The sequence below is a fragment of the Phyllobates terribilis genome, unplaced genomic scaffold (assembly GCF_046119375.1).
Source record: "Phyllobates terribilis strain yellow unplaced genomic scaffold, ASM4611937v1 Scaffold_7__3_contigs__length_470593459, whole genome shotgun sequence".
NCBI classification, from domain to species: Eukaryota; Metazoa; Chordata; class Amphibia; order Anura; family Dendrobatidae; genus Phyllobates; species Phyllobates terribilis.
This window is the reverse complement of record NW_027362767.1, coordinates 203572044-203599994: the sequence shown is the minus strand read 5'-3', so window position 1 is coordinate 203599994 and position 27951 is coordinate 203572044. Positions and strand designations below refer to the sequence as shown.

Sequence of the window (27951 nt, the reverse complement as noted above, 5' to 3'; positions counted from 1 at the left end):
ATAAAAGTTTAGATATTCTTTAAAGCTGGACTACTTTATTGAAGTATGTTGCGACACATTAATTACTCCGTTTCCTTCTTTGATAAATGTCACAACATAACTCACTGCCAATATCTTTCACACTGGCTAAACTGAAATGGAGTAAAGGCAACACTTTTTTATTTGCTCATATCATAAATGTTAAGCAGTAAACATCTTACATTTTTCAGTTCATTTGTATAAACTGATGTTCATCCCTTCTTATCTTCTCTTCCTCATTCCCATAAAAGTGTTAATCTTATTAGTTACCCCCTAGACCTCAGTCCAGAGCCTCTCACCTAGCCAAATCAGATCTCATACTTTGCACTGATGAGGGGCAATCACCCCGAAACACCGTGTCTGAAAATTGAGATTCTGGTTTGGCTTTTATCCTAAGTCATATAGCAAGGCTTGTTGAAGGGTCGATATTGACTTTTAGGATCACTGCTTCCAATAGGTGGCGCTATAGATTTCAAGTCCTCTTCCTCTTTGAAGAGACAATTTACATATTTAATTTCCCAAAGGAGCATGCATGGCTTTAAAGTCTCCTCACTCTGTGTCTGTAAATTGAGGTTCTGGTTTGGTTTTTATCCTAAGTCATATTGCAAGACTAATTAACGGGTCAATATTTACTTTTAGGATTACTACTTACAATAGGTGACGCAGCTGTCCTAAGGCCGCTTGCCCACTATGCGTTTTTCAAGCGTTTTGCCATGGAATTTCTGCAGCGAAAACACTTAAAAAACGTTTGGTGCAGCTGTGCACATGCTGCGGAAATTTCCACTGTGGATTATCATTGGAGAAAAATATGCAGCATGTCCATTAATTTTGCAGACACGCAGCGTATTTGTTGCCATTGACTTGCATTGAATCGCTTAATATCCGCATGACTACATGTGCACATGCGGATATTAAGCGATTCAATGTGCGGATGGTACCCAGGTCTAGAGGAGAGGAGACTTTCCTCCAGGCCCGGGTACCATAGAACCTGTTAAAAAAAAGAATTTAAAATAAAAAATAAAGATTATACAGTGCTGGCCAAAAGTATTGGCACCCCTGCAATTCTGTCAGATAATACTCAGTTTCTTCCTGAAAATGATTGCAATCACAAATTCTTTGGTATTATTATCTTCATTTAATTTGTCTTCAATGAAAAAAGCACAAAAAGAATTGTCCTAAAGCCAAATTGGATATAATTCCACACCAAACCTAAAAAAGGGGGTGGACAAAAGTATTGGCACCCTTTGAAAAATCATGTGATGCTTCTCTAATTCATGTAATTAACAGCACCTGTAACTTACCTGTGGCACCTAACAGGTGTTGGCAATAACTAAATCACACTTGCAGCCAGTTAACATGGATTAAAGTTGACTCAACCTCTGTCCTGTGTCCTTGTGTGTACCACATTGAGCATGGAGAAAAGAAAGAAGAACAAAGAACTGTCTGAGGACTTGAGAAACCAAATTGTGAGGAAGCATGAGCAATCTCAAGGCTACAAGTCCATCTCCAAAGACCTGAATGTTCCTGTGTCTTCCGTGCGCAGTGTCATCAAGAAGTGTAAAGCCCATGGCACTGTGGCTAACCTCCCTAGATGTGGACGGAAAAGAAAAATTGACGAGAGATTTCAACGCAAGATTGTGCGGATGGTGGATAAAGAACCTCGACTAACATCCAAACAAGTTCAAGCTGCCCTGCAGTCCGAGGGTACAACAGTGTCAACCCGTACTATCCGTCGGCGTCTGAATGAAAAGGGACTGTATGGTAGGATACCCAGGAAGACCCCACTTCTTACCCCGAGACATAAAAAAGCCAGGCTGGAGTTTGCCAAAACTTACCTGAGAAAGCCTAAAACGTTTTGGAAGAATGTTCTCTGGTCAGATGAGACAAAAGTCGAGCTTTTTGGAAAAAGCATCAACATAGAGTGTACAGGAAAAAAAAGAGGCATTCAAAGAAAAGAACACGGTCCCTACAGTCAAACATGGCGGAGGTTCCCTGATGTTTTGGGGTTGCTTTGCTGCCTCTGGCACTGGACTGCTTGACCGTGTGCATGGCATTATGAAGTCTGAAGACTACCAACAAATTTTGCAGCATAATGTAGGGCCCAGTGTGAGAAAGCTGGGTCTCCCTCAGAGGTCATGGGTCTTCCAGCAGGACAATGACCCAAAACACACTTCCAAAAGCACTATAAAATGGTTTGAGAGAAAGCATGGAGACTTCTAAGGTGGCCAGCAATGAGTCCAGACCTGAATCCCATAGAACACCTGTGGAGAGATCTCAAAATGGCAGTTTGGAGAAGGCACCCTTCAAATATCAGGGACCTGGAGCAGTTTGCCAAAGAAGAATGGTCTACAATTCCAGCAGAGCATTGTAAGAAACTCATTGATGGTTACCGGAAGCGGTTGTTCGCAGTTATTTTGGCTAAAGGTTGTGCAACCAAGTATTAGGCTGAGGGTGCCAATACTTTTGTCCGGCCCTTTTTTGGAGTTTTGTGTAAATGATCAATGATTTGATTTTTGCTTCATTCTCTTTTGTGTTTTTTCCTTGCAAGCAAATTAAATGAAGATAATAATACCAAAGAATTTGTGATTGCAATCATTTTCAGGAAGAAACTGAGTATTATCTGACAGAATTGCAAGGGTGCCAATACTTTTGGCCAGCACTGTACTTACCTTCCGATGGCCCCTGGTCTCCATAGCGATGTGTCCGGTGTGTTGGGTGGCTCGTAATGGTGTAAAAGGACCTTCTATGATGTCTTTTAGTCATGTGACAGGTCACGCGACCACTGACGACGGCGGTCGCGTGACCTGTCACATGACTAAATGACGTCATTAAAGGTCCTTTCACACCACCGCGAGGCGCCCAACACACCGGACACATCGCTATGGAGACCAGGGGCCATCGGAAGGTGAGTATAATCTTTATTTTTTACCATTCTTATTCTTTATTTTTAACTATTACTTGGTCACACTATATGCCGGTTGCATGGATTTATATTGTGTGACCAAGTTGTCAAGCACTTTCCAAGTGATGCTAAAATCGCTTGGAAAAGCACTTGATAACCCGCATGCAGAAATGCTGCAAAAACGCTTGACAAACGCTTCTACCTGGCGGGAAAAATGCATGTACAATCCGCATGTACAATCCGCATGTACAATCCGCATGCGTTTTTCCTGCCAGGGAGAAGCGGAAAAAATCTGCAGCATTTCTGCATCGTGGGCACTTAGCCTAAAAGTTCTAGTCCTCTTCCTCTCTGAAGAGACAATTTGCATATTTAGTTTCCCAGAGGAGCATGCATGGCTTATAAGTCTCCTCACTCTGACATGCCAGGCTTAAAATGACACTCTGAAGAAGGAGAAACTTTCCCCCTTGAACCTTATTAGTGGAATGGTTGGAAACCAGCTCATAGCATTTCTGACAGCCGGCAGCTCATGACCCACAAGTTATGGACTGTTATCCTATGGACTGTGTCACCTATTTTTTCTGTGTGTTCTGATTGGGATAAATGCCGGGAAGTCCAAGAGCTGCTCCTACATTAATGTGCCCAGCATTGTGGCACATATTTTTTATTTTTCTAGTGTGTGTTTTTTTCCTGATGAAGAAGTCGGATGACTTTGAAACACATTGATTATAAACCACATTAATTGATCCTGTCTCCTGGGATTTTCTTTTGGATCTCCGTCAGCAGCGTAGAGGACCCACTTATTCCTTTCTGTCATCTTTGATTCTCGGCACACCCTCCAATCAGCAGTTTGACAGCACAACACTTGCTGATGGCCGCAGTCTGATTTTTTTTGCTCTTTTTACATGCGCGTCATCTACTTAGTTGTGTCTGTGCTGAATATTGCTGCAATACCCTGAACAACGCTGCAATATCCGCACTGCCGCTGCAGACAGTCTGCAAGCACACTAAGCCGAAGAGGAAGAGCGCCATCAGGTTTATTAGATAATGATCATCAATATTCTGAGCTCGAAAACTCCATAACTAAAACAGATGAAGCAGAATAATATATGGTTTTATTGGTTACATTAGTTGTTGCTGTTGGCTTTTATGCTTTTATTGAACATACAGTACAGACCAAAAGTTTGGACACACCTTCTCATTTGAAGATTTATCGGTATTTTCATGACTATGAAAATTGTACATTCACACTGAAGGCATCAAAACTATGAATTAACACATGTGGAATTATAAACTTAACAAAAAAGTGTGAAACTACTGAAAATATGTCTTATATTCTAGGTTCTTCAAAGTAGCCACCTTTGGCTTTGATGACTGCTTTGTACACTCTTGGCATTCTCTTGATGAGCTTCAAGAGGTAGTCACCGGAAATGGTTTTCACTTCACAGGTGTGCCCTGTCAGGTTTAATAAGTGGGATTTCTTGCCTTATAAATGGGGTTGGGACCATCAGTTGTGTTGTGCAGAAGTCAGGTTGATACACAGCTGATAGTCCTACTGAATAGACTGTTAGAATTTGTATTATGGCAAGAAAAAAGCAGCCAAGTAAAGAAAAACGAGTTGCCATCATTACTTTAAGAAATGAAGGTCAGTCAGTGCGAAAAATTGGGCAAACTTTTAAAGTGTCCCCAAGTGAAGTTGCAAAAACCATCAAGCGCTACAAAGAAACTGGCTCACATGAGGACCGCCCGAGGATAGGAAGACCAAGAGTCACCTCTGCTTCTGAGGATAAGTTTATCCGAGTCACCAGCCTCAGAAATCGCAGGTTAACAGCAGCTTAGATTTGAGACCAGGTCAATGCCACACAGAGTTCTAGCAGCAGACATAGCTCTTCAACAACTGTTAAGAGGAGACTTTGTGCAGCAGGCCTTCATGGTAAAATAGCTGCTAACAAACCACTGCTAAGGTCAGGCAACAAGCAGGAGAGACTTGTTTGGGCTAAAGAACACAAGGAATGGACATTAGACCAGTGGAAATCTGTGCTTTGGTCTGATGAGTCCAAATTTGAGATTTTTGGTTCCAACCACCGTGTCTTTGTGCGACGCAGAAAAGGTGAACGGATGGACTCTACATGCCTGGTTCCCACCGTGAAGCATGGATGTGATGGTGTGGGGGGGCTTTGCTGGTGACACTGTTGGGGATTTATTCAAAATTGAAGGCATACTGAACCAGCATGGCTACCACAGCATCTTGCAGCGGTATGCTATTCCATCCGGTTTGCGTTTAGTTGGACCATCATTTATTTTTCAACAGGACAATGACCCCAAACACCTCCAGGCTGTGTAAGGGCTATTTGACCAAGAAGGAGAGTGATGGGGTGCTACGCCAGATGACCTGGCCTCCACAGTCAACAGACGTGAACCCAATCGAGATGGTTCGGGGTGAGCTGGACCCCAGAGTGAAGGCTAAAGGGTCAACAAGTGCTAAGCATCTCTGGGAACTCCTTCAAGATTGTTGGAAGACCATTTCCGGTGACTACCTCTTGAAGCTCATCAAGAGAATGCCAAGAGTGTGCAAAGCAGTCATCAAAGCAAAAGGTGGCTACTTTGAAGAACCTAGAATATAAGACATATTTTCAGTTGTTTCACACTTTTTTGTTAAGTATATAATTCCACATGTGTTAATTCATAGTTTTGATGCCTTCAGTGTGAATGTACAATTTTCAAAGTCATGAAAATACAGAAAAATCTTTAAATGAGAAGGTGTGTCCAAACTTTTGGTCTGTTCTGTATACTAAACAATTTACAGATGCATACTGGAGAGACAAAGGTCAAAAACCACAATTTTACAGCTTATTAGAACAATAAAGTACATATTGGCAAAAGCTTCTGGTGAATACTTTAGAGCTTAACTGCGCTTTTCTTTTTTTACGGGGGGAACAGGGGTTAGACGCAATAGGGGCTAGCTGCTGTTCAGAAGCCTCAAGAGTCCTTTTGGCCAATGCTTGCCAAAGTCTACCATTGTCTTCACCGTATTGAAAAGTGCAATCTCCTACACTTTCCAATACAACTGTATAAAATAGACATGTAATGCATTATATATTTATTTTCAAATTGAAACAATGACGTATAAATGCAAAATGTTTCCCACTTTATAGTTTTCAACAAACTCTAAATGTTTCATTTCAACTATTTGTAACATTAAATCTTGTTAATCTGAAAACTCATCATTTACACATACGACATTACTATAGTAGCACTATACTACACTATTAGTGCAATCAGCGCCGGGGGTACCAAGGGCCCACCAGTGACATTCATCCTGGGTTCCTTAGTTCAGCTCCATGCAATATTGCCTGAATCTTGTTCACAAATACTCCTATTCTTCAATAAAATAATAAACTGAGTAGTTTCATCGATCCTGCCCTTCAATGTACATGTTGTATTAAGTGTACTTTGTGTGGCCCACCAGAGGTTTACCTGTTCTCCGGTGGGCCAGTCCGAATTTGAGTGCAGAAATTAAATAGTTGCCAGTAGAGCAGCCATATGGGTGTAAACATCCGTCTTATGGGTGTAACAGTTTTAGGCGTTGGCTGTTTCTGATTTGTGGTGTAAGAATACTGTTCTGGGTAAATGTACCTTAACCATCACTTTTTTTTGCAGTCTCTGATATTTGATGAAGTCGACCTTTCAGATGCCAGTGTCGCTGAGACCAGTACTAAGAACATCAACAACAGCTTCACGGTAGAGTGATAAAAATATTATTTGTGTTAAACTCTTTTGTACCCTAGAATTACAACCCAAGCTGACGGCAGCCGAGTACGTGCGAGATATTAACTCATCCACAAAGCCAAAGCAAGAGTGATCAAACGTGAAAAGTAAAGATGATGTTTTCTGACTTAATTTAAAAACATTAGTGACCCCATTTGTCGATGCAATTTAACTACACTGCTCAAAAAAATAAAGGGAACACTGAAATTACCCCTCCTAGATGTGAATGAATGAAATCTTCTCATTGAATCCTTTGTTCTGTAGAAAGCTGAATGTGCTGACAACAAAATCACACAAAAATCATCAATGGAAATCACATTTATTAACCAGTGGAGGCCTGGATTTGGAGTCACCCCCAAAATTAAAGTGGAAAAACACACTACAGGCTGATCCAACTGTGATGTAATGTCCTTAAAACAAGTCAAAATGAGGCTGAGTATTGTGTGTGGCCTCCACGTGCCTGTATGACCTCCCTACAACGCCTGGGCATGCTCCTGATGAGGCTGAGTATTGTGTGTGGCCTCCACGTGCCTGTATGACCTCCCTACAACGCCTGGGCATGCTCCTGATGAGGCTGAGTATTGTGTGTGGCCTCCACGTGCCTGTATGACCTCCCTACAACGCCTGGGCATGCTCCTGATGAGGCTGAGTATTGTGTGTGGCCTCCACGTGCCTGTATGACCTCCCTACAACGCCTGGGCATGCTCCTGATGAGGCTGAGTATTGTGTGTGGCCTCCACGTGCCTGTATGACCTCCCTACAACGCCTGGGCATGCTCCTGATGAGGCTGTGTATTGTGTGTGGCCTCCACGTGCCTGTATGACCTCCCTACAACGCCTGGGCATGCTCCTGATGAGGCTGAGTATTGTGTGTGGCCTCCACGTGCCTGTATGACCTCCCTACAACGCCTGGGCATGCTCCTGATGAGGCTGAGTATTGTGTGTGGCCTCCACGTGCCTGTATGACCTCCCTACAACGCCTGGGCATGCTCCTGATGAGGCTGAGTATTGTGTGTGGCCTCCACGTGCCTGTATGACCTCCCTACAACGCCTGGGCATGCTCCTGATGAGGCTGAGTATTGTGTGTGGCCTCCACGTGCCTGTATGACCACCCTACAACGCCTGGGCATGCTCCTGATGAGGCTGAGTATTGTGTGTGGCCTCCACGTGCCTGTATGACCTCCCTACAACGCCTGGACATGCTCCTGATGAGGCTGAGTATTGTGTGTGGCCTCCACGTGCCTGTATGACCTCCCTACAACGCCTGGGCATGCTCCTGATGAGGCTAAGTATTGTGTGTGGCCTCCACGTGCCTGTATGACCTCCCTACAACGCCTGGGCATGCTCCTGATGAGGCTGAGTATTGTGTGTGGCCTCCACATGCCTGTATGACCTCCCTACAACGCCTGGGCATGCTCCTGATGAGGCTGAGTATTGTGTGAGGCCTCCACGTGCCTGTATGACCCCCCTACAACGCCTGGGCATGCTCCTGATGAGGCTGAGTATTGTGTGTGGCCTCCACGTGCCTGTATGACCTCCCTACAACGCCTGGGCATGCTCCTGATGAGGCTCAGTATTGTGTGTGGGTGGTATGGCCTGGTCTGGGATTTGTCTATACCGTGGAGATGGTGCACTTCCTCCATTATCTTCCCTTGGAGACTGGCTTCTTGATCTGAATGAATTCTCTATGGACACCCATTCACATGGATGAAATCTCGGCAAATTGCTTTGGCTGCGCCGTCTGATCTCGAGTCGGAGTGACCACAGCGAACTTTGTAAAGTGGTCGGTCATTACCAAACAATGCTCATAACTGTTGTAGGATGTTCCGATCATAAAGTAATCCACCATCAATACTTCCAACAGGGAACACTTCTTTATAGTTTGGACTGGTGCACTTTGTTCTGGAGGCTTGATTAACTCACACTGACGGCACCTTCAACAGGCTTCTTCCATTGTCTGTCGCAGCTGAGGCCAGTACACTAATCGTTGCAGCCATCAGTCTTTTCAGTGCTGAACTGGCCCTCCCATTCATGAGCTTCCTTTGCCAGACTCATCGCCATTTCTTCAGAGATCACCACTTGCCAGGTGACATCCATCTCCTGAGGCAGCTGAATCCTTTGGCGTAGCAGACCATTCTTCATGACAAATCGTTCCCATTGGCCTTAGATCTGCAACGTACTAGCTGATAGAGATGCTCTTAACTCCTGATCAGGTTTCTGCCCAGACTAGCACCAGCAGCTCTAACTTGAATGAATTGTAGTTATCAGTTCCTTTCGGTTTCTCTCAGTGACCGACTAGCATATGCAATCACCCGTTCTTTGCTTTCTTGAATTTGCGCTAATATTGCTCCTAAGCCGTGCAGACTTTCATCGGTGTATAGTAAGAGTTGGGAGAAGGCCAATATGGGAGTGTTGGTTAATGTCATCTTCAGGGCACAAAATACTTTTTCCTGTCAGAGCCCCCACTGAATGGCCCGTTGTTTGTGTTCACAAGCTGATCCTCTCAGAAGCTCATGGAGCGGGGTTGCTATTTTGGCAAAATCTTTGATGAATCTTCGATAGTAACCTGCCAGGCCCAGGAACACTCTTAGCTCTCTTATATTGTTCGGAATGGGCAACTTCTGTACAGCCGACACTTTTTCGGGGGAGTTGTAGACCCCAGCACTGGAGGCGATGTGCCCCAGATACTCAATCTCCCTCTGGAACAAGTGACATTTCTGAGGTTTAATCTTCAGTCCATGCTTTTGGAGCATCTCTGGCACTTGTTCTAACTGACTGAGATGTTCCTTGAAGGCGGTGGAGAATACTGCAATGTCGTCCAGATAGATTAAGGTCACTTCGAAATTGAGATCCCCAAGACATCTCTCCATCAACCGTTGAAAAGTTCCAGGTGCGTTAGTTAGGCCGAAGGGCATCTGGTTGAATTCGAATAGACACATGGGCAGGATGAAGGCAGTCTTCGATCGATCCATATCGGCCATAGGAACTTGCTAGTATCCGCTGGCCAGATCGAAGGAGGAGAAGTAGTTTTTCACATCACACATGCGTGATTAACCTTCTGTACTCTGGAATGTAAATGAACAAGACCTGAGAACTTGATCCCTTATTTTGACTAAGATATGAAGGAAACATATAGCGCAGTAAGACATCTTTTGTTACAAGAACAGGTTAGGTTTTTTTTTTTTTAATATCGGTATGTTGTTTAACTGGTTAGAACTGTGTGGTCTATTTATGGCCAAGAGTCAAATTTCCATCAAATTCCTAACTGTTTACAGTATGTGAAGTGCTTCTTTTTGTTACTGTATAGAATAAAGTGAGGTCAAAGATGTGATAGATTGTTCACTGAACCCAGCGGCACTGCTGATGTAGCTGAACCGGCTACTGAGCTCAGTGATTGGCTGCAGTGATGATATATGTTGTATTCATAATGACACCTCTGCAGAAAATCACTTAGTTCAGTGACTCTGCTGATGTATACTGTAGCAGCTACTGAGCTCAGTGATTAGCTGCAGTGGTGATATACAGTACAGACCAAAAGTTTGGACACACCTTCTCATTTAAAGATTTTTCTGTATTTTCCTGACTATGAAAATTGTACATTCACACTGAAGACATCAAAACTATGAATTAACACATGTGGAATTATATAGTTAACAAAAAAGTGTGAAACAACTGAAAATATGTCTTATATTCTAGGTTCTTCCAAGTAGCCACCTTTTGCTTTGATGACTGCTTTGCACACTCTTGGCATTCTCTTGATGAGCTTCAAGAGGTAGTCACCGGAAATGGTTTTCACTTCACAGGTGTGCCCTGTTAGGTTTAATAAGTGGGATTTCTTGCCTTATAAATGGGGTTGGGACCATCAGTTGTGTTGTGCAGAAGTCTGTTGGATACACAGCTGATAGTCCTACTGAATAGACTGTTAGAATTTGTATTATGGCAAGAAAAAAGCAGCTAAGTAAAGAAAAACGAGTGTCCATCATTACTTTAAGAAATGAAGGTCAGTCAGTCTGAAAAATTGGGCAAACTTTGAAAGTGTCCCCAAGTGCAGTTGCAAAAACCATCAAGCGCTACAAAGAAACTGGCTCACATGAGGACTGCCCCAGGAAAGGAAGACGAAGAGTCACCTCTGCTTCTGTGGATAAGTTTATCCGAAATCACAGGTTAACAGCAGCTCAGATTAGAAACCAGGTCAATGCCACACAGAGTTCTAGCAGCAGACACATCTCTTCAACAACTGTTAAGAGGAGACTTTGTGCAGCAGGCCTTCATGGTAAAATAGCTGCTAGGAAACCACTGCTAAGGACATGCAACAAGCAGAAGAGACTTTTTTGGGCTAAAGAACACAAGGAATGGACATTAGACCAGTGGAAATCTGTGCTTTGGTCTGAGGAGTCCAAATTTGAGATCTTTGGTTCCAGCCACCGTGTCTTTGTGCGACGCAGAAAAGGTGAACGGATGGACTCTACATGCCTGGTTCCCACCGTGAAGCATGGAGGAGGAGGTGTGATGGTGTGGGGGGGCTTTGCTGGTGACACTGTTGGGGATTTATTCAAAATTGAAGGCATACTGAACCAGCATGGCTACCACAGCATCTTGCAGCGGCATGCTATTCCATCCGGTTTGCGTTTACTGTAGGTGGACCATCATTTATTTTTCAACAGGACAATGACCCCAAACACACCTCCAGGCTGTGTAAGGGCTATTTGACCAAGAGGTAGAGTGATGGGGTGCTACGCCAGATGACCTGGCCTCCACAGTCACCAGACCTGAACCCAATCGAGAATGTTTGGGGTGAGCTGGACCGCAGAGTGAAGGCAAAAGGGCCAACAAGTGCTAAGCATCTCTGGGAACTCCTTCAAGATTGTTGGAAGACCATTTCCGGTGACTACCTCTTGAAAGCAGTCATCAAAGCAAAAGGTGGCTTCTTTGAAGAACCTAGAATATAAGACATATTTTCAGTTGTTTCACACTTTTTTGTTAAGTATATAATTCCATATGTGTTAATTCATAGTTTTGATGCCTTCAGTGTGAATGTACAATTTTCATAGTCATGAAAATACAGAAAAATCTTTAAATGAGGTGTGTCCAAACTTTTGGTCTGTACTGTATGTTGTATTCATAATGACACCGCTGCAGCCAATCACTGAGCCCAGAGGCTTGGATGATATAGATGGCACCTGCAACTGAGCTCAGCAATTGACTGCAACATTGATGTATGCTGTATTCATGATGACACCACTGCAGCCAATCACTTAGCTCAGCGGATCTTCTGATCTATACTGTACCGGCTACTGAGCTCAGTCATTGGCCTGATGCATGCTGTATTCATAATTATACCGCTGCAGCCAGTCACTTAGCTCAATGGCTCTGCTGATGTAGACAGTACTGGCTACTAAACTCAGTGATTGGCTGCAGCAGTGATGTTGCTGCAGTCTAGACTGCAGCCTCTAAATTATTAGGAGCAATGGCAAACAGGTAGCCCTCAATACGAGTGACAAATGCTATGGACGGAAAACCCCTTGAATGTTTGATCATGATGTACATTTATTTCAACATTTTGCAATGAATGTAGAATTTTAAAAGTTGAATTAAAATTGAAAAATTTTTGTGGTGTGACCTGCTAAGGCAGGTGAGCGGACTTTCTCCGGCAGATCTCCTGAGCAGATCCGTCTACATAATCCTGTAAACGCTGCTAGAAAGCGGCTTCTTCACGTATCCCGAGACCGGAGATTGTGCTGAATCTTGTGATACGCAGGCGGATGTCTTCAGGTACAGCAGAAACCGTCACGACCTGGCAGAGGAGTTGCACTGGGAAGGAAGGAGGTCAGTCCAACATGGAGAAGATCGGGCGCATGACGGAGCTATAGAGATAGCCGCTAAGCTGGAGCTCTTTGTCCAAAGAGCAAAATGTGAGCAGGAGAAGCTGAGATTGGGATGAGAGCGAGAGATGACCTAATGGAAGGGTCACTGACCACTGACCGGAGCCACAGGCGCAATGACGCTCCAAGCTGCAGTCAATCATTAGTATACCTGGGGAAATGGTGCCAAGTCCGCAACATAAACTCTGTCCTGAGGTGCCACATGCCTTCTCCATGATATCAGAGGAAGAACCCACGATCAGAGATGTCCTGCTCCTGGTTACGAGCCTGCTGAAGCAGGAGCAGGCTGGTAACCATGGTAAACATCGGGTTACTAGGGGCACACGCGCACCTAGTAACCCGTTGTTTATCATGGTTACGAGCCTGCTAAAGTGAGCGGTAACCTCCCGCTCACTGTAGCAGAGTGGTAACCATGATAAACAACGGGTTACTAGGTGCGCATGTGCCCCTAGTAACCCGATGTTTACCATGGTTACCAGCCTGCTCCTGCTTCAGCAGGCTCGTAACCAGGAGCAGGACATCGTGGAAAGATTCTTTCCACGATGTCGCTGCTCCCCTGATCGTTGGTGAGCCTGCCTGTTTGACAGCTCACCAGCGACCACATAGCGACGCAGCAACGATCCCTGACAGGTCGTATCGTTGTCGAGATCGTTGCAGCGTCGCTAAGTGTGACGGGGCCTTAAGAGTTTTTTCAGTTTCAAAGGTGAGAAAAGGTTGGATTCTGGAGATAAGATACAACGCGGGAAACATAAGTGAGTGAGTGACCGAAAAGGAAAGTTATGTGTCAAATATGACCCCAAGACAGTGAGTGAGCTGCTGGGGAGTAATGGTTGCACCACCCAAGGAAATTGCAATATTGAGTATAGGTAGGTTAGTTGGGGGAGAAGACATGAGAAGTTTACATCTACATATTCCACTCACGCAACGAGAGTCAGTATTCTAGTGCACAGAGCAATTCCTTCTATATGTTTAAAGTCATCAATTGCCAAAAATAGGTGTGATATATTCTTATTATGCAATATTTCTGACATCACGATAGTGCTGGTGGCAGTGTATGTCCCACCTTCATACTCAGGCGAGGTCCTTCAAAAAGTTCTGTCTTCTGTTTGCGTCATCCCCAGTCCCTGTACTAATAATAGGGGATTTTAATAATTGCATGTGTCCTTATTGGGATAAATTCCACACAGGTACATTCCTGTAGATGCACCACGAGCTAAAATACTAACAGATACAGTATAAAGCTTTCTGGAGGCAGGTCATCCTAATGCAATTCTCCTGCTGTTCTGCATCTTACCATTCTCTGTCAAGAATGGATAAAGCACTCTGGCGTCTCAGGCCATGCACCCTTAAAAGGCAGATAAAGACAGTCTCCAGAATAAATGATAATAGAGGAAGGCTCAGTGGTCAGCACTGTACGGCGGCTCAGTGGTTAGCACTGTACGGTGGCTCAGTGGTTAGCACTGTTGCTTTGCAGCACTGGGGTCCTGGATTCAAATCCCACCAAGGACAACACCTGCCAGGAGTTTGCATGTTCTCCCCGTGTTTGCGTGGGTTTCCTCCGGGTTCTCCGGTTTCCTCCCACACTCCAAAGACACACTAATAGGGAATGTAGATTGTGAGCCCCGATGGGGACAGTGATGATGTCTGTAAAGCGCTGTGGAATTAATGGCGCTATATAAGTGAATAAAATAAATAAAAGTAATAGATCCTCGTGGCGTCTTAATCCCTTTTGGCTACCACTAAATGGGGACTTTCTGAACGGTGAACTTCCAGAATACTTTAAGCTAAAAACTAAAAAGGTGTAAAAAGCTTTGATAAGTCGTAAAAATAATTTTGCAAATTGAAGCTACTCTAAAATATTGAGACTTTTGGCGTTCTCACTCCATTTTCGCCCAGCTCTGACAAAGTGAGCTGAGCTGGCACGGTGTGGCGACCGCCACTCGTCAAATCTTACTCCAGCAAGTACACAAGGAGGTGCTCATGACTTCTTTGACTCATGAAGGGGCGTATGACTCCAGTCAGCTCCTCCAGAACAATGCCGGACTTGCTGAATCGGGGCCAGTATCCATGTCCATACTGTGAGATGCCATGAAGGCTTATGCTAGGGGGATGCTCATTCAGGAAACAAGTAGACATAAGACCAAGTTAAGGGATTTCATGTTGAATCTTCAAAATAGAGGAGATGTGTCTGAACAAACAGATATGATCGGCTTTGTGGAATCAGGAATATACATATCTTAAGTGTCTCTGTGCAGCATCAGCACTCTGTGCAGCATCAGCACTCTGTGCAGCATCAGCAGGCTGCTTCTCCTCTCATGCACAGACACAGGAAACTGAACATAGTCACATGGTCTTTTCTATGTGTGAGCCTCTGGGAGTGTTTTTTTTTTTAACTTTATAGACAATATACAAACCTAGCAATAGAACATTTACATACACATGAATGGAGTTGTTGCATTAAACATATTGCAACACCACCACTCAACAACTACTTATCCTGTTAGTCCCATTGTGGTTCTGAAGTCCTCAAACTTGGCTCTTGGCAATGGTTTTGTCATACCATCAGCTAACATCTTGTCAGACTCGCAGTAAACAAACTCTAGTACACCACGTTCTACTAAGTCACATAAGTGGTGATGTTTAACGTCGATGTGTTTAGTCCTTGCACTAATCTCACTGCTGGCAAGTTTAATGCATCCTTGGTTGTCCTCATAGATAACTGTTGGGTGAGCTAGTGGCTTGCCGAAATCTTCCAAAAGTTCTTTCAACCAAATAACTTCTTGACTTGCATAAGCAGCTGACACATATTCTGCTTCTGTAGAAGACAATGGGACTGACACTTGTTTTCTGCTGGACCAAGAAATAGATTTTTCTCCTAACTTGAACAAGTAACCACTTGTTGATATCCGATCACTTGTATCTCCAGCCCAATCTGCATCCACATAACCTCTGAGAGTGAGATCTCCTGATGAAGATATCTTGAGATTTAGCCTTTGAGTTTCCTTAAGATATTGTAGAATTCTCTTAGTTGCGTTCCAGTCTCTTTGGCTTGCTTACACGTCAGCAGAGAATTCCAACTGCGGCTGTAATATCTGGACGAGTTGTGGTTGCTATATACAGAAGCGCCCCCACTGCTTGTGGGTAGCAGATCTTCTTCTCCTTCCAACTTTAAGAAGTAGGATGGATCCATTGGTGTTGACACACCTTTGGCTTCTGACAGTCCAAATTGGTTCAGGAAGTGTTCTGACCATATAAGAAAGGCGTCGAGCTGGGATACCTTTGTTTGGTCTTTCTGATCTCCTGACTGGAGGTTGACTTGGTTCTTCTGTTTCTTTCTTGCTGGCTTCAGAGCTTATCCAGACTTCAGTGTTTTCTTTTTCAGCATCTGGGTTTGGTGACTGAGATTCTTGTTCTTGTTTCTTGGCTTGAATGACTGGTGTAACTTCATGGAATTTGAGTGAAACTGAGTTCTCATCAATCATTACGTCTTTGCTGATTGTTACTGTGTTGGTCTCTGGGTGCAAGATTCTGTATCCCTTTTGAGTTTCGCTATAGCCCACCAGGACTCCTTGCTTTGCATGGAATTCCCACTTGGAACGTTTTTCTTTGGGAACATACACAAACGTTTCGCTTCCAAATATCCTTAGGTGCTTCAGGTTAGGCTTCTCACAGTTCCATAGCTCATATGGAGTTTTATTTGTGGCTTTACCTGGCTGTCTGTTTTGAAGATAGCAAGCTGTTGTGATGACTTCTCCCCAATACGTTGTAGGTAGATTCGCATCAAACAACATATTTCTTCCACTTTCACAGAGAGTGCGGTTCTTTCTCTCTGCAATGCCATTCTGTCCTGGGTTGTATTGGATGGTAGTCTGGAACACGATTCCATTCTTTTTCAAAATGGTTTGCACCTTACCACTTGTATATTCAGTCCCATTATCTGCACACAGGGCTTTTGGTATTCTTCCAAATTTGTTAAATACTACGGCAAGATATTCTTCAGGTTTCTGTGGAACTTCATCCTTACTGTGAAGCAGGTAGGCGACTGTATATCTGGAGTAGTCATCAATAAATATGAGAAAATATCTCTTCTTGCTTGGAGTTTGAACACTCATTGGACCCCAAACATCTTTGTGCATCAAATCCAGTGGCTGTGCAGATCTAGTGATGCTTACTTTAGGAAAGGATTTTCTGGACATTTTCCCTTTAAGACAGCTAGTGCACTTCATCATTTGACTACATTGCTTGATTTCCACACCATTTGCAAGTTGACCTAGCTTCCTTATTGCTTCTGGGTCTATGTGCCCAAGATGTCTGTGCCATATATGGATACAGTTCTTATGCAGATCTTGTCTAGCACTTTACACTCTTTCTTTGCATTTTAGCTGATAAAGTTCATTTTGGATTTTTCCTTCTGCAAGAGTGTGACCCTTCTTTGATATAATGCAGCAGTTGTCTTTAAAAGTAACTATATTCCCTTTTTGTGTAAGTTTCTTTACTGACAGAAGATTGCTTTCAAGACTGGGAACATAGAGAACATCCTTTACTGGGATCTTTCTGCTTTTTGCTGAGGAAACTGGACAGTGGAGGTAGCCGTCTCCTACTTTTTCTGAAGTCATATATTGACCATTAGCTAAGATGACATTTTCTGACTTGCTTTCATCAAGGTCAGTGAAGAAATCCTTGTTATTCGTCATATGGCTGCTAGCACCAGAGTCTATACACCACATATGCTTTGCAGATGAGCCTGTACTGGTATTAAATGCAGTTTCAACACATGCAGACTTTTCCTCTACGGCTGTTTTCACCTTTTGATCACTGTTCTGCTTTTTAAGCTGACTCATTCTTGCTTTCCAAATTCTGCAGTCGGCTTTAAGGTGGCCAGGCTTTCTACAGACAAAACATTCACAAGTTTCCCTTAGATTGCTCTTATTTTTAGGAAAGTCCTGTGTCTTTAATGCTGTTTCTGCTCTAGATTCATTACTGATGCTTACATTGTGTGTTTTTCGCTTGAATTCATCTACAAGCTTGCCTTTGACATATTCTAGTGTGAGCTCATCATCTGGCCGTGCATCTTGTGCAGTGACAAGTGTGTCATAACTTTCTGGAAGACCACTTAATAGTAGTGCAGCAATATGAAAGTCTTTAATTTCTTCTCCAATGCCCCTGAGATGCTCCACAATCTCTAGGGTGTTTCTTATATAGTCGTGCATATTCTGCCCATCACTTAGCTTATACTGATACAGTTTTCTCATGAGATAAAGCTTATTGCTGAGATTTGATCTTTCATGTACTTTCTGTAATTCATCCCACATCTCTTTTGCAGTTGCACATTTGCATATATGTACAATCTAATCATCATCTACACTGAGGGAGATAGTGCTTTGTGCTTTCTGATCCTTCTCTAGCCAATCATCTGCTAATGGATGAGGCACTTGTTCCTGCATATATTTCTATGTACCTTCTCTTATGAGCAGCATTTTCACCTTAAATTTCCAAGATTGATAATTCTGATTGGTGAGACTTTGCACTGAGAACTTGCAGTGATCCCTGCTTGTGGACATCTTCTTTGTTGCTCTGTGCTGCTTTTGCTTTGGACTTCTGTTTCTGTATTACTCTTCTGTGTCACTCCTGGGGTTCTGTATCACGTTGGGGTTCTGTATCACTCCTGGGGTTCTGTATCACGCTGGGGTTCTGTATCACTCCTGGGGTTCTGTATCACGCTGGGGTTCTGTGTCACTCCTGGGGTTCTGTGTCACTCCTGGGGTTCTGTATCACTCCTGGGGTTCTGTATCACGTTGGGGTGCTGTATCACTCCTGGGGTTCTGTATCACGTTGGGGTGCTGTATCACTCCAGGGGTTCTGTGTCACTCCTGGGGTTCTGTATCACGCTGGGGTTCTGTGTCACTCCTGGGGTTCTGTGTCACTCCTGGGGTTCTGTATCACTCCTGGGGTTCTGTATCACGTTGGGGTCCTGTGACACGCTGGGCCCGTAACCTGTTGGCAGCAGATCATTCAGGATACTGACAACAGAACAAAGCTTTAATTTTCTATAAACAGGTACAGATATGATCGGCTTTGTGGAATCAGGAATATACATATCTTCAGTGTCTCTGTGCAGCATCAGCACTCTGTGCAGCATCAGCACTCTGTGCAGCATCAGCAGGCTGCTTCTCCTCTCATGCACAGACACAGGAAACTGAACACAGTCACATGGTCTTTTCTGTGTGTGAGCTTCTGGGAGTTTTTTTTTTTTTTTAACTTTATAGACAATACACAAACCTAGCAATAGAACATTTACATACACAGGAATAGAGTTGTTGCACTAAACATATTCCAACAATTTTAGAATATGGTAAATGGTCTGGTTTACTTATTAATTGGGAAAAGTCAGTGTTGCTTTCTGTGGATCCCGTTTCTGACATTTGTGGCACACACATAGATAAAAGGGGTTAAGGAATTAAAATATTTCGGAGTTAATATTACAGAAGGATCACAGGATTATATTTGCTACATGTGTTTTGGGTGTCCCGGGCTCTGCTTTCTTCTGCTGGGTCCGGTGCCCTCTGTTGTGCCCTATCTGTAATTTGATTTAAAAAAAGGTTTGGTTCCAGCCAGAAATACATAATAAAACGACTTGAATTTCCCTGGAGCTTGGACCCTTTCATCCATCTTTAAGGCCGCGTGCCCACGATCCATAATAGCAGCGTTTTGGACCCAGCTCACCTGCGCTGCGCTGTCCAGTGGATGGATTTATAGAAATCCCATGTCCTCTGTGCTTCTGTTTGACATTTCATAAACTCACCGGTGGCGCAAAATAGCATGAAAACAATAATTAGACTCATAAAAGGGAACGTAGAGGAAATAGAAAAATATGCATAAATACGAGAAGGTATGGGACCCTGGCTGGACACTCCGAGAGTACCATCTGCTTCATTAATAAGGGAAAGAATGGTGGATTTAATAATACAGCTATACATTTAATGGAAAGATATTTAGGAAGTTGATGGACTAATGTTATCCAGGAATATCTTCTAATGGACTGTATAATATTCTGTTTTGAGAAGAATTGGGGAGGTAGAGGGGTGGGATAGGGAGGACGGGGTCTAATTCTGACTATTTGTTTTTATTTCTCTACATTTATGTAGGATTTGTCTAATGTTTTTTGTGAGAAAAGTTGGAAAATGATCAAGTGGTGAATAAAAAACATCTGATTAAAAAAAAATTGAAATACGTGTATATGGGTATGTGCAGACGATCAATGTTCACTGCGGATTGGACACGGCGGCACGTGTGCTGCATGCAACCCGCAGCGGCCAGATGTTACAGCATAGTGGTAGGATTTATGCAGATCCCATGTCCACTATGCGTCTGCGGCGCACCCCCGGAAACTGACACACGGCGCGTCTTTCCAAACCGCAGCATGTCTTATTTTCTCCTGCGGGTCCGCATGTGGGCTTTCCCCATAGACCTAATCTCTATGGGGAAAGCCCACCTGTGAGAAAAAAGAAAAAACGGCCAACGCTCATATACATAATGAGCAGAAGATGGAGGCGGCTCCTCCACAGCATCGGGGCCGCAGCCGGCTCAGGATCGTCTGCACATACCCTATAGGTGTTTTTGGACACATTCATAAAAGTTTAATTTATTGACTAGTATTATCAATACTAGCTTTGTATAAAAAGTAGTGCAAAATGTTATCTCACTTGTGCCATATGCAGAGAATTGTAGAAGAACATTATAGGGAATATGTCAGCAGGTTTTTGTTATGTAATCCGAAAGCTTGATGTTTGGGCAGATGCCTTGATTCCAGCGATGTATTTCTTACTGGGCTACTTGCTGCAGTTTTGATGTAATCACCAGTTTTCTCTGCTGTAGATGTAGCAGTGCTCAGAATGCTGAGCCCTGTATGGCACCTTTAAGCTGGTTTGAAGTAGGTAATGTGATCACATTGATAGAAAAAGTATTATCGTTTTAGGCACAGTCTTGTTTTCATGCGTGTGGTACCGATGGCCACCTGCTGCTTTTTCCTCTTTTACGGCTGGTCACGGACTCCATCATATTAAAGATAAACCTCAAAAAAATAGAAAACTGGGGCATTCCTTAAAATTGCTGCTGCTCAGAAATAAAATATTAAAATGTTCCACTTAGGTCTCATTCATACCTTACAGATTTTTCTCATACAAGAAAATTGGTCCCAGTTTCACCAGTGTTTTTGATCAGAGTCTGGTCAGAGTTTGATCAGAGTGCTGTCAAAGTTTGGTCACTGTCAGTTTTTACCATCAGAGTTTGGTCGGAGTTTGGTTAGAGTTTGATCAGAGTGCCGTCAGAGTTTGATCGAAGTTTGGTCGGAGTTTGGTCAGAGTTTGATCAGAGTTTGATCAGAGTGTCATCAGAGTTTGATCAGAGTTTGGTCGGAGTTTGGTCAGAGTTTGGTCACAGTTTGATCAGAGTGCCGTCAGAGTTTGATCAGAGTTTGGTCGGAGTTTGGTCAGAGTTTGATCAGAGTTTGATCAGAGTGTCATCAGAGTTTGATCAGAGTTTGGTCGGAGTTTGGTCAGAGTTTGGTCAGAGTCGGAGATGTCTCCCTGCTTTTGTGAACTTGGTCAAAGAAAAAAAATCGGACATGTGAACTACCCAGTAGACTATCATAGGTTCCAGTGCTATCCGTGAAAAACTGACATCTGAATGAGTGCTAAGACTATGTTAACACGGAATTCTTTGAAAAGTTTTTGGGAGCAAATCCTATGCAAAATCCTCCTTAAAAAATGCTTGAAAAAGTTTTCCTACTCATTTATAGGGGAAATCCGTTTTGCTGTTCATATGAGGAGGTTTTTTTAATTTTTTTTCTTCCTGAAGAGGTTTTGAAAAAGTCTAGTGGAAACAAGAAAGTGCATGTCACGTCACGTCTTTGAAGTGGATACTTAAGGAAACCTATTAAACTAGGCACTGTTCAATCAAGAAGATGAAAACAAACAAAAAAACTCTTCCAGAACTTTTCAAAACAGCTTCAGGAAGCACAAAACTCCTACAAGAAACTTTTCTTGAATCAGTTTGTGCTTGAAAAAAATCATCATTAAAAATCTCTGTGTGAAGATAGCATTTATTCCACTCCCACCTATAACTTTTGCACAGAACCGCATGTCCAGGAGATCAAGTCAAATACATCACACCTTAATTATGAAAGCATAAATCTTTACTGAACATTTCCTTGTTATTCTCTACACAGGTGATTACTCCATTCCGCAAACTCATCCTGTGTGCTGAGAATAGGAAAGAGATGGAGGATTGGATTGGAGCCATCAAATCTGTCCAGAAGTGGGACCTTAATGAGGTACATCAGTGGGCTGCAACATATGTATTCAATGAACATTATACACTTGTGTAATTAGATATTTTGAAAATTACATAGGTCCATCAAATTCAGCCTTTGTCGACCAATTACACATTTTAGAATGGCAGTCGTTCCCTAGGTTAGGCCATGAAAATGTTATTAGTGGTGGCTTGACCCCAGGAACTACTCAATAAGGAGCACAATGTTGAATACTGGATTCAGTTTTCGAGCTTCACATAGTAAAAAGAACATAGGTTTTAAAAAAGATATTCACCAACGAAGTTCATCCTTACGCAACCATAGCGGTTTGCAGTGCCAGACTGGGTTGGCAAAGACCCACCAGTAAAATTTCATTCTTGGGCCCACTGCTCAGCTACATGCAAAAATAACCTGACCCTAGTACACAAATTAGATTTTCCTTCTATGTAATATTAATTTCTCTAGCTTGTTTAATGAATAATTAGATTACACCTTTTTCTGCAAATTGTGAATCAAGTGTAATAGCACTTCTCATTAGCATTGCTTCTTGGGGGTGGCCTACCGGAGGATTCTCCTGTTCTCCAGTGGGCCAGTCCGAGCCTGGCTGTTTGACAAGAAGAAACTAAACAAAGCCCGTTGACCAATTATAGCCAATTTTGGTGGAAAAAAATCCTCCCAAGCCCCACATGTCAATGGACGATTTTCCTGGTAATTCACACAATGATGACTAAAATTGTACACTGTGTTTCCTTACAGACCACCCAGTTTAATATGGAACATTTCTCGGGGATGCACAATTGGTACGCCTGCTCCCACGCCAGACCCACGTTCTGCAATGTGTGCAGAGAGGCCCTCTCCGGTGTTACTTCTCATGGACTCTCCTGTGAAGGTATTTTACTATCATATGGATTCATACTAGAAAGGAACTCAGTCCTTAGTCCAATGTGTTACTACAATAGTAGGATGTGCCGCAGAAGTAGCGTGGTGCAACTGGTGCACTGCAAGTTAGAAACATTTTTTGAGATGTTAAATCTGTTTAGGTTAAAAAAGACAAAGTAATGTTCAGGTTATTGGAAAATAAAAAAAATAAATTAAATTTGGAAGATTTCGGAGCAAAGGCCTCATCAGCATATAAATTTACAAATCCGCCTGATGAATAGGACTTCTGTGCTTTGAAAGCTGACAAATATACCTTCTCTGTAGTCATGATAAAGTTATCATGTCTGTTATAGTTTTGTGTATAGTATTTAACGTTTCGTTGTAATAATAGGACAGCTGTTTTGCTAAGGCTCGTTGACCAGCAACACTAAGCGACTGCCGATCTGCAACTTGTTGGCTGATGGTCGGTCGGTTAATAGTCTGTTTACACTGGTAGACTGCTCCCTGTGCACAATGCACCCTGAACGATCCGTATTAGATCGCTCACTGCGCATAGGCTGCCAATGCTCTCGGCAGCACACGTCCTGTTTACACAGACCGATGTGCTGCCGAGAACGATGATGGTTTGTGTAGCACAGAAAGTCATTTCACTGGACAAATGAGCATTTTGCTTGTTCATTAGATGATGAGCTTCCTTAAACTACAAGATTATCATGAAATGACTGCTCCTAGGAATGCTTCTTCACGATAATCTTCCACAGAGAATGGCCTCTCTTTTGACGTAATAGATTAATTCTCCTAAGGGCCCATGTCTAAGCTCTGTATGACAGCTCAATGCAACCAATAAAGGGAAGTGCATGGTCTGTACATGGTGTCTGAATGGCCTGTAGACGGTGTCTGAGCGACCCGTACACGGTGTCTGAACGGCCTGTACTCTGTGTCTGAACGGCCTGTACACGGTGTCTGAACGGTCTGTACTCTGTGTCTGAACGTCCTGTACACGGTGTCTGAACGGTCTGTACTCGGTGTCTGAACGGCCTGTACATGGTGTCTGAACGTCCTGTATACGGTGTCTGAACGGTCTGTACTCGGTGTCTGAACGGCCTGTACATGTGGTCTGAACGGTCTGTACTCGGTGTCTGTACACGGTGTCTGAACGTCCTGTACACAGTGTCTGAATGTCCTGTACACAGTGTCTGAACAGCCTGTACACGGTGTCTGAATGTCCTGTACACGGTGTCTGAACGTCCTGTACACGGTGTCTGAACGTCCTGTACACGGTGTCTGAACGTCCTGTACACGGTGTCTGAACGGCCTGTACACGGTGTCTGAACGGCCTGTACATGGTGTCTGAACGGCCTGTACATGGTGTCTGAACGTCCTGTACACGGTGTCTGAACGTCCTGTACATGGTGTCTGAATGGCCTGTACACGGTGTCTGAACTGCCTGTACACGGTGTATGAACGTCCTGTACACGGTGTCTGAACGGCCTGTACACGCTGTCTGAACGTCCTGTACATGGTGTCTGAATGGCCTATGCACGGTGTCTGAATGTCCTGTACACGGTGTCTGAGCAGCTTGTACACGCACAGTGTCTGAATGTCCTGTACACGGTGTCTGAGCAGCTTGTACACGGTGTCTGAATGTCCTGTACACTGTGTCTGAGCGGCCTGTACACGGTGTCTGAGCGGCCTGTACATGGTGTCTGAACGGCCTGTACACGGTGTCTGAATGTCCTGTACACTGTGTCTGAGCGGCCTGTACATGGTGTCTGAGCGGCCTGTACACGGTGTCTGAGCGGCCTGTACACGGTGTCTAAGTGGTCTGTACACGGTGTCTGAACTGCATGTACACTGTGTCTGAAAGACCTGTACAGGGTGTTTGAACGGCCTGTACACGGTGTCTGAGCGTCCTGTACACGGTGTCTGAGCGGCCTGTACACTTTGTCTGAACGGCCTATACACGGTGTCTGAGCGTCCTGTACACGGTGTCTGAGCGGCCTGTACACGGTGTCTGAACGTCCTGTACACGGTGTCTGAACGTCCTGTACATGGTGTCTGAATGGCCTGTACACGGTGTCTGAACTGCCTGTACACGGTGTATGAACGTCCTGTACAAGTGTCTGAACGGCCTGTACACGCTGTCTGAACGTCCTGTACATGGTGTCTGAATGGCCTATGCACGGTGTCTGAATGTCCTGTACACGGTGTCTGAGCAGCTTGTACACGGTGTCTGAATGTCCTGTACACGGTGTCTGAGCGGCCTGTACACGGTGTCTGAACGGCCTGTACACGGTGTCTGAATGTCCTGTACACTGTGTCTGAGCGGCCTGTACATGCTGTCTGAGCGGCCTGTACACGGTGTCTGAGCGGCCTGTACACGGTGTCTAAGTGGTCTGTACACGGTGTCTGAACTGCATGTACACTGTGTCTGAATGACCTGTACAGGGTGTTTGAACGGCCTGTACACGGTGTCTGAGCGTCCTGTACACGGTGTCTGAGCGGCCTGTACACTTTGTCTAAACGGCCTATACACGGTGTCTGAGCGTCCTGTACACGGTGTCTGAGCGGCCTGTACACGGTGTCTGAGCGGCCTGTACACGGTGTCTGAGCGGCCTATACACGGTGTCTGAGCGGCCTGTACACGGTGTCTAAGCGGCCTATACACGGTGTCTGAGCGGCCTGTACACGGTGTCTGAGCGGCCTATACAGGGTGTCTGAGCGTCCTGTACACGGTGTCTGAGCGGCCTGTACACGGTGTCTGAGCTTCCTGTACATGGTGTCTGAGCGGCCTGTACACGGTGTCTGAGCGGCCTGTACACGGTGTCTGAGCGGCCTGTACACGGTGTCTGAACGGCCTGTACACGGTGTCTGAGCGGCCTGTACACTTTGTCTGAGCAGCCTGTACACGGTGTCTGAGCGGCCTGCACACGGTGTCTGAGCGGCCTGTACACGGTGTCTGAGCGGCCTATACACGGTGTCTGAGCGGCCTGTACACGGTGTCTGAGCGGCCTGTACACGGTGTCTGAGCGGCCTGTACACGGTGTCTGAGCGGCCTATACACGGTGTCTGAGCGGCCTATACACGGTGTCTGAGCGGCCTGTACACGGTGTCTGAGCGGCCTGTACACGGTGTCTGAGCGGCCTGTACACGGTGTCTGAGCGGCCTGTACACGGTGTCTGAGCGGCCTATACACGGTGTCTGAGCGGCCTATACACGGTGTCTGAGCGTCCCGTACACGGTGTCTGAGCAGCCTGTACACGGTGTCTGAGCGGCCTGTACACGGTGTCTGAGCGGCCTGTACACGGTGTCCGAACGGCCTGTACACGGTGTCCGAGCGGCCTGTACACGGTGCCTGAGCGGCCTGTACACGGTGTCTGAGCGGCCTATACACGGTGTCTGAGCGTCCTGTACACGGTGTCTGAGCGGCCTGTACACGGTGTCTGAGCGGCCTGTACACGGTGTCTGAGCGGTCTGTACACGGTGTCTGAACGGCCTGTACACGGTGTCTGAGCGGCCTGTACACGGTGTCTGAGCGGCCTGTACACGGTGTCTGAGCGGCCTGTACATGGTGTCTGAGCGGCCTGTACACGGTGTCTGAGCGGCCTATACACGGTGTCTGAGCGGCCTATACACGGTGTCTGAGCGTCCTGTACACGGTGTCTGAGCGGCCTGTACATGGTGTCTGAATGGCCTATGCACGGTGTCTGAATGTCCTGTACACGGTGTCTGAACGGCCTGTACACGGTGTCTGAATGTCCTGTACACTGTGTCTGAGCGGCCTGTACATGGTGTCTGAGCGGCCTGTACACGGTGTCTGAGCGGCCTGTACACGGTGTCTAAGTGGTCTGTACACGGTGTCTGAACTGCATGTACACTGTGTCTGAATGACCTGTACAGGGTGTTTGAACGGCCTGTACACGGTGTCTGAGCGTCCTGTACACGGTGTCTGAGCGGCCTGTACACTTTGTCTGAACGGCCTATACACGGTGTCTGAGCGTCCTGTACACGGTGTCTGAGCGGCCTGTACACGGTGTCTGAGCGGCCTGTACACGGTGTCTGAGCGGCCTGTACACGGTGTCTGAGCGGCCTATACACGGTGTCTGAGCGGCCTGTACACGGTGTCTGAGCGGCCTATACACGGTGTCTGAGCGGCCTGTACACGGTGTCTGAGCGGCCTATACAGGGTGTCTGAGCGTCCTGTACACGGTGTCTGAGCGGCCTGTACACGGTGTCTGAGCTTCCTGTACACGGTGTCTGAGCGGCCTGTACACGGTGTCTGAGCGGCCTGTACACGGTGTCTGAGCGGCCTGTACACGGTGTCTGAACGGCCTGTACACGGTGTCTGAGCGGCCTGTACACTTTGTCTGAGCAGCCTGTACACGGTGTCTGAGCGGCCTGCACACGGTGTCTGAGCGGCCTGTACACGGTGTCTGAGCGGCCTGTACACGGTGTCTGAGCGGCCTGTACACTTTGTCTGAGCGGCCTGTACACGGTGTCTGAGCGGCCTGCACACGGTGTCTGAGCGGCCTGTACACGGTGTCTGAGCGGCCTATACACGGTGTCTAAGCGGCCTGTACACGGTGTCTGAGCGGCCTGTACACGGTGTCTGAGCGGCCTATACACGGTGTCTGAGCGGCCTATACACGGTGTCTGAGCGGCCTGTACATGGTGTCTGAGCGGCCTGTACACGGTGTCTGAGCGGCCTGTACACGGTGTCTGAGCGGCCTGTCCACGGTGTCTGAGCGGCCTATACACGGTGTCTGAGCGGCCTATACACGGTGTCTGAGCTTCCTGTACACGGTGTCTGAGCGGCCTGTACACGGTGTCTGAGCGGCCTGTACACGGTGTCTGAGCGGCCTGTACACGGTGTCTGAGCGGCCTCTACACGGTGTCTGAGCGGCCTATACACGGTGTCCGAGCGGCCTGTACACGGTGCCTGAGCGGCCTGTACACGGTGTCTGAGCGGCCTATACACGGTGTCTGAGCGTCCTGTAGACGGTGTCTGAGCGGCCTGTACACGGTGTCTGAGCGGCCTGTACACGGTGTCTGAGCGGTCTGTACACGGTGTCTGAACGGCCTGTACACGGTGTCTGAGCGGCCTGTACACGGTGTCTGAGCGGCCTGTACACGGTGTCTGAGCGGCCTGTACACGGTGTCTGAGCGGCCTGTACACGGTGTCTGAGCGGCCTATAC

The 27951-nt window shown here is 45.5% G+C and overlaps 1 protein-coding gene across 4 annotated transcripts in view; it reads left to right on the top strand.

Annotated features, from left to right (window-relative positions):
* LOC141154171 (diacylglycerol kinase eta-like) overlaps nucleotides 1–27951 on the top strand; it is a 269412-nt gene that overhangs the window by 168820 nt on the left and 72641 nt on the right. For all 4 annotated transcript variants that reach the window (XM_073639678.1, XM_073639679.1, XM_073639677.1 and 1 more), the window contains 3 exons: nucleotides 6578–6658; nucleotides 21793–21897; nucleotides 22633–22765. In XM_073639678.1, coding sequence (XP_073495779.1) covers nucleotides 6578–6658; nucleotides 21793–21897; nucleotides 22633–22765 — 319 coding nt within the window. The remainder of the gene's footprint in view (nucleotides 1–6577; nucleotides 6659–21792; nucleotides 21898–22632; nucleotides 22766–27951) is intronic.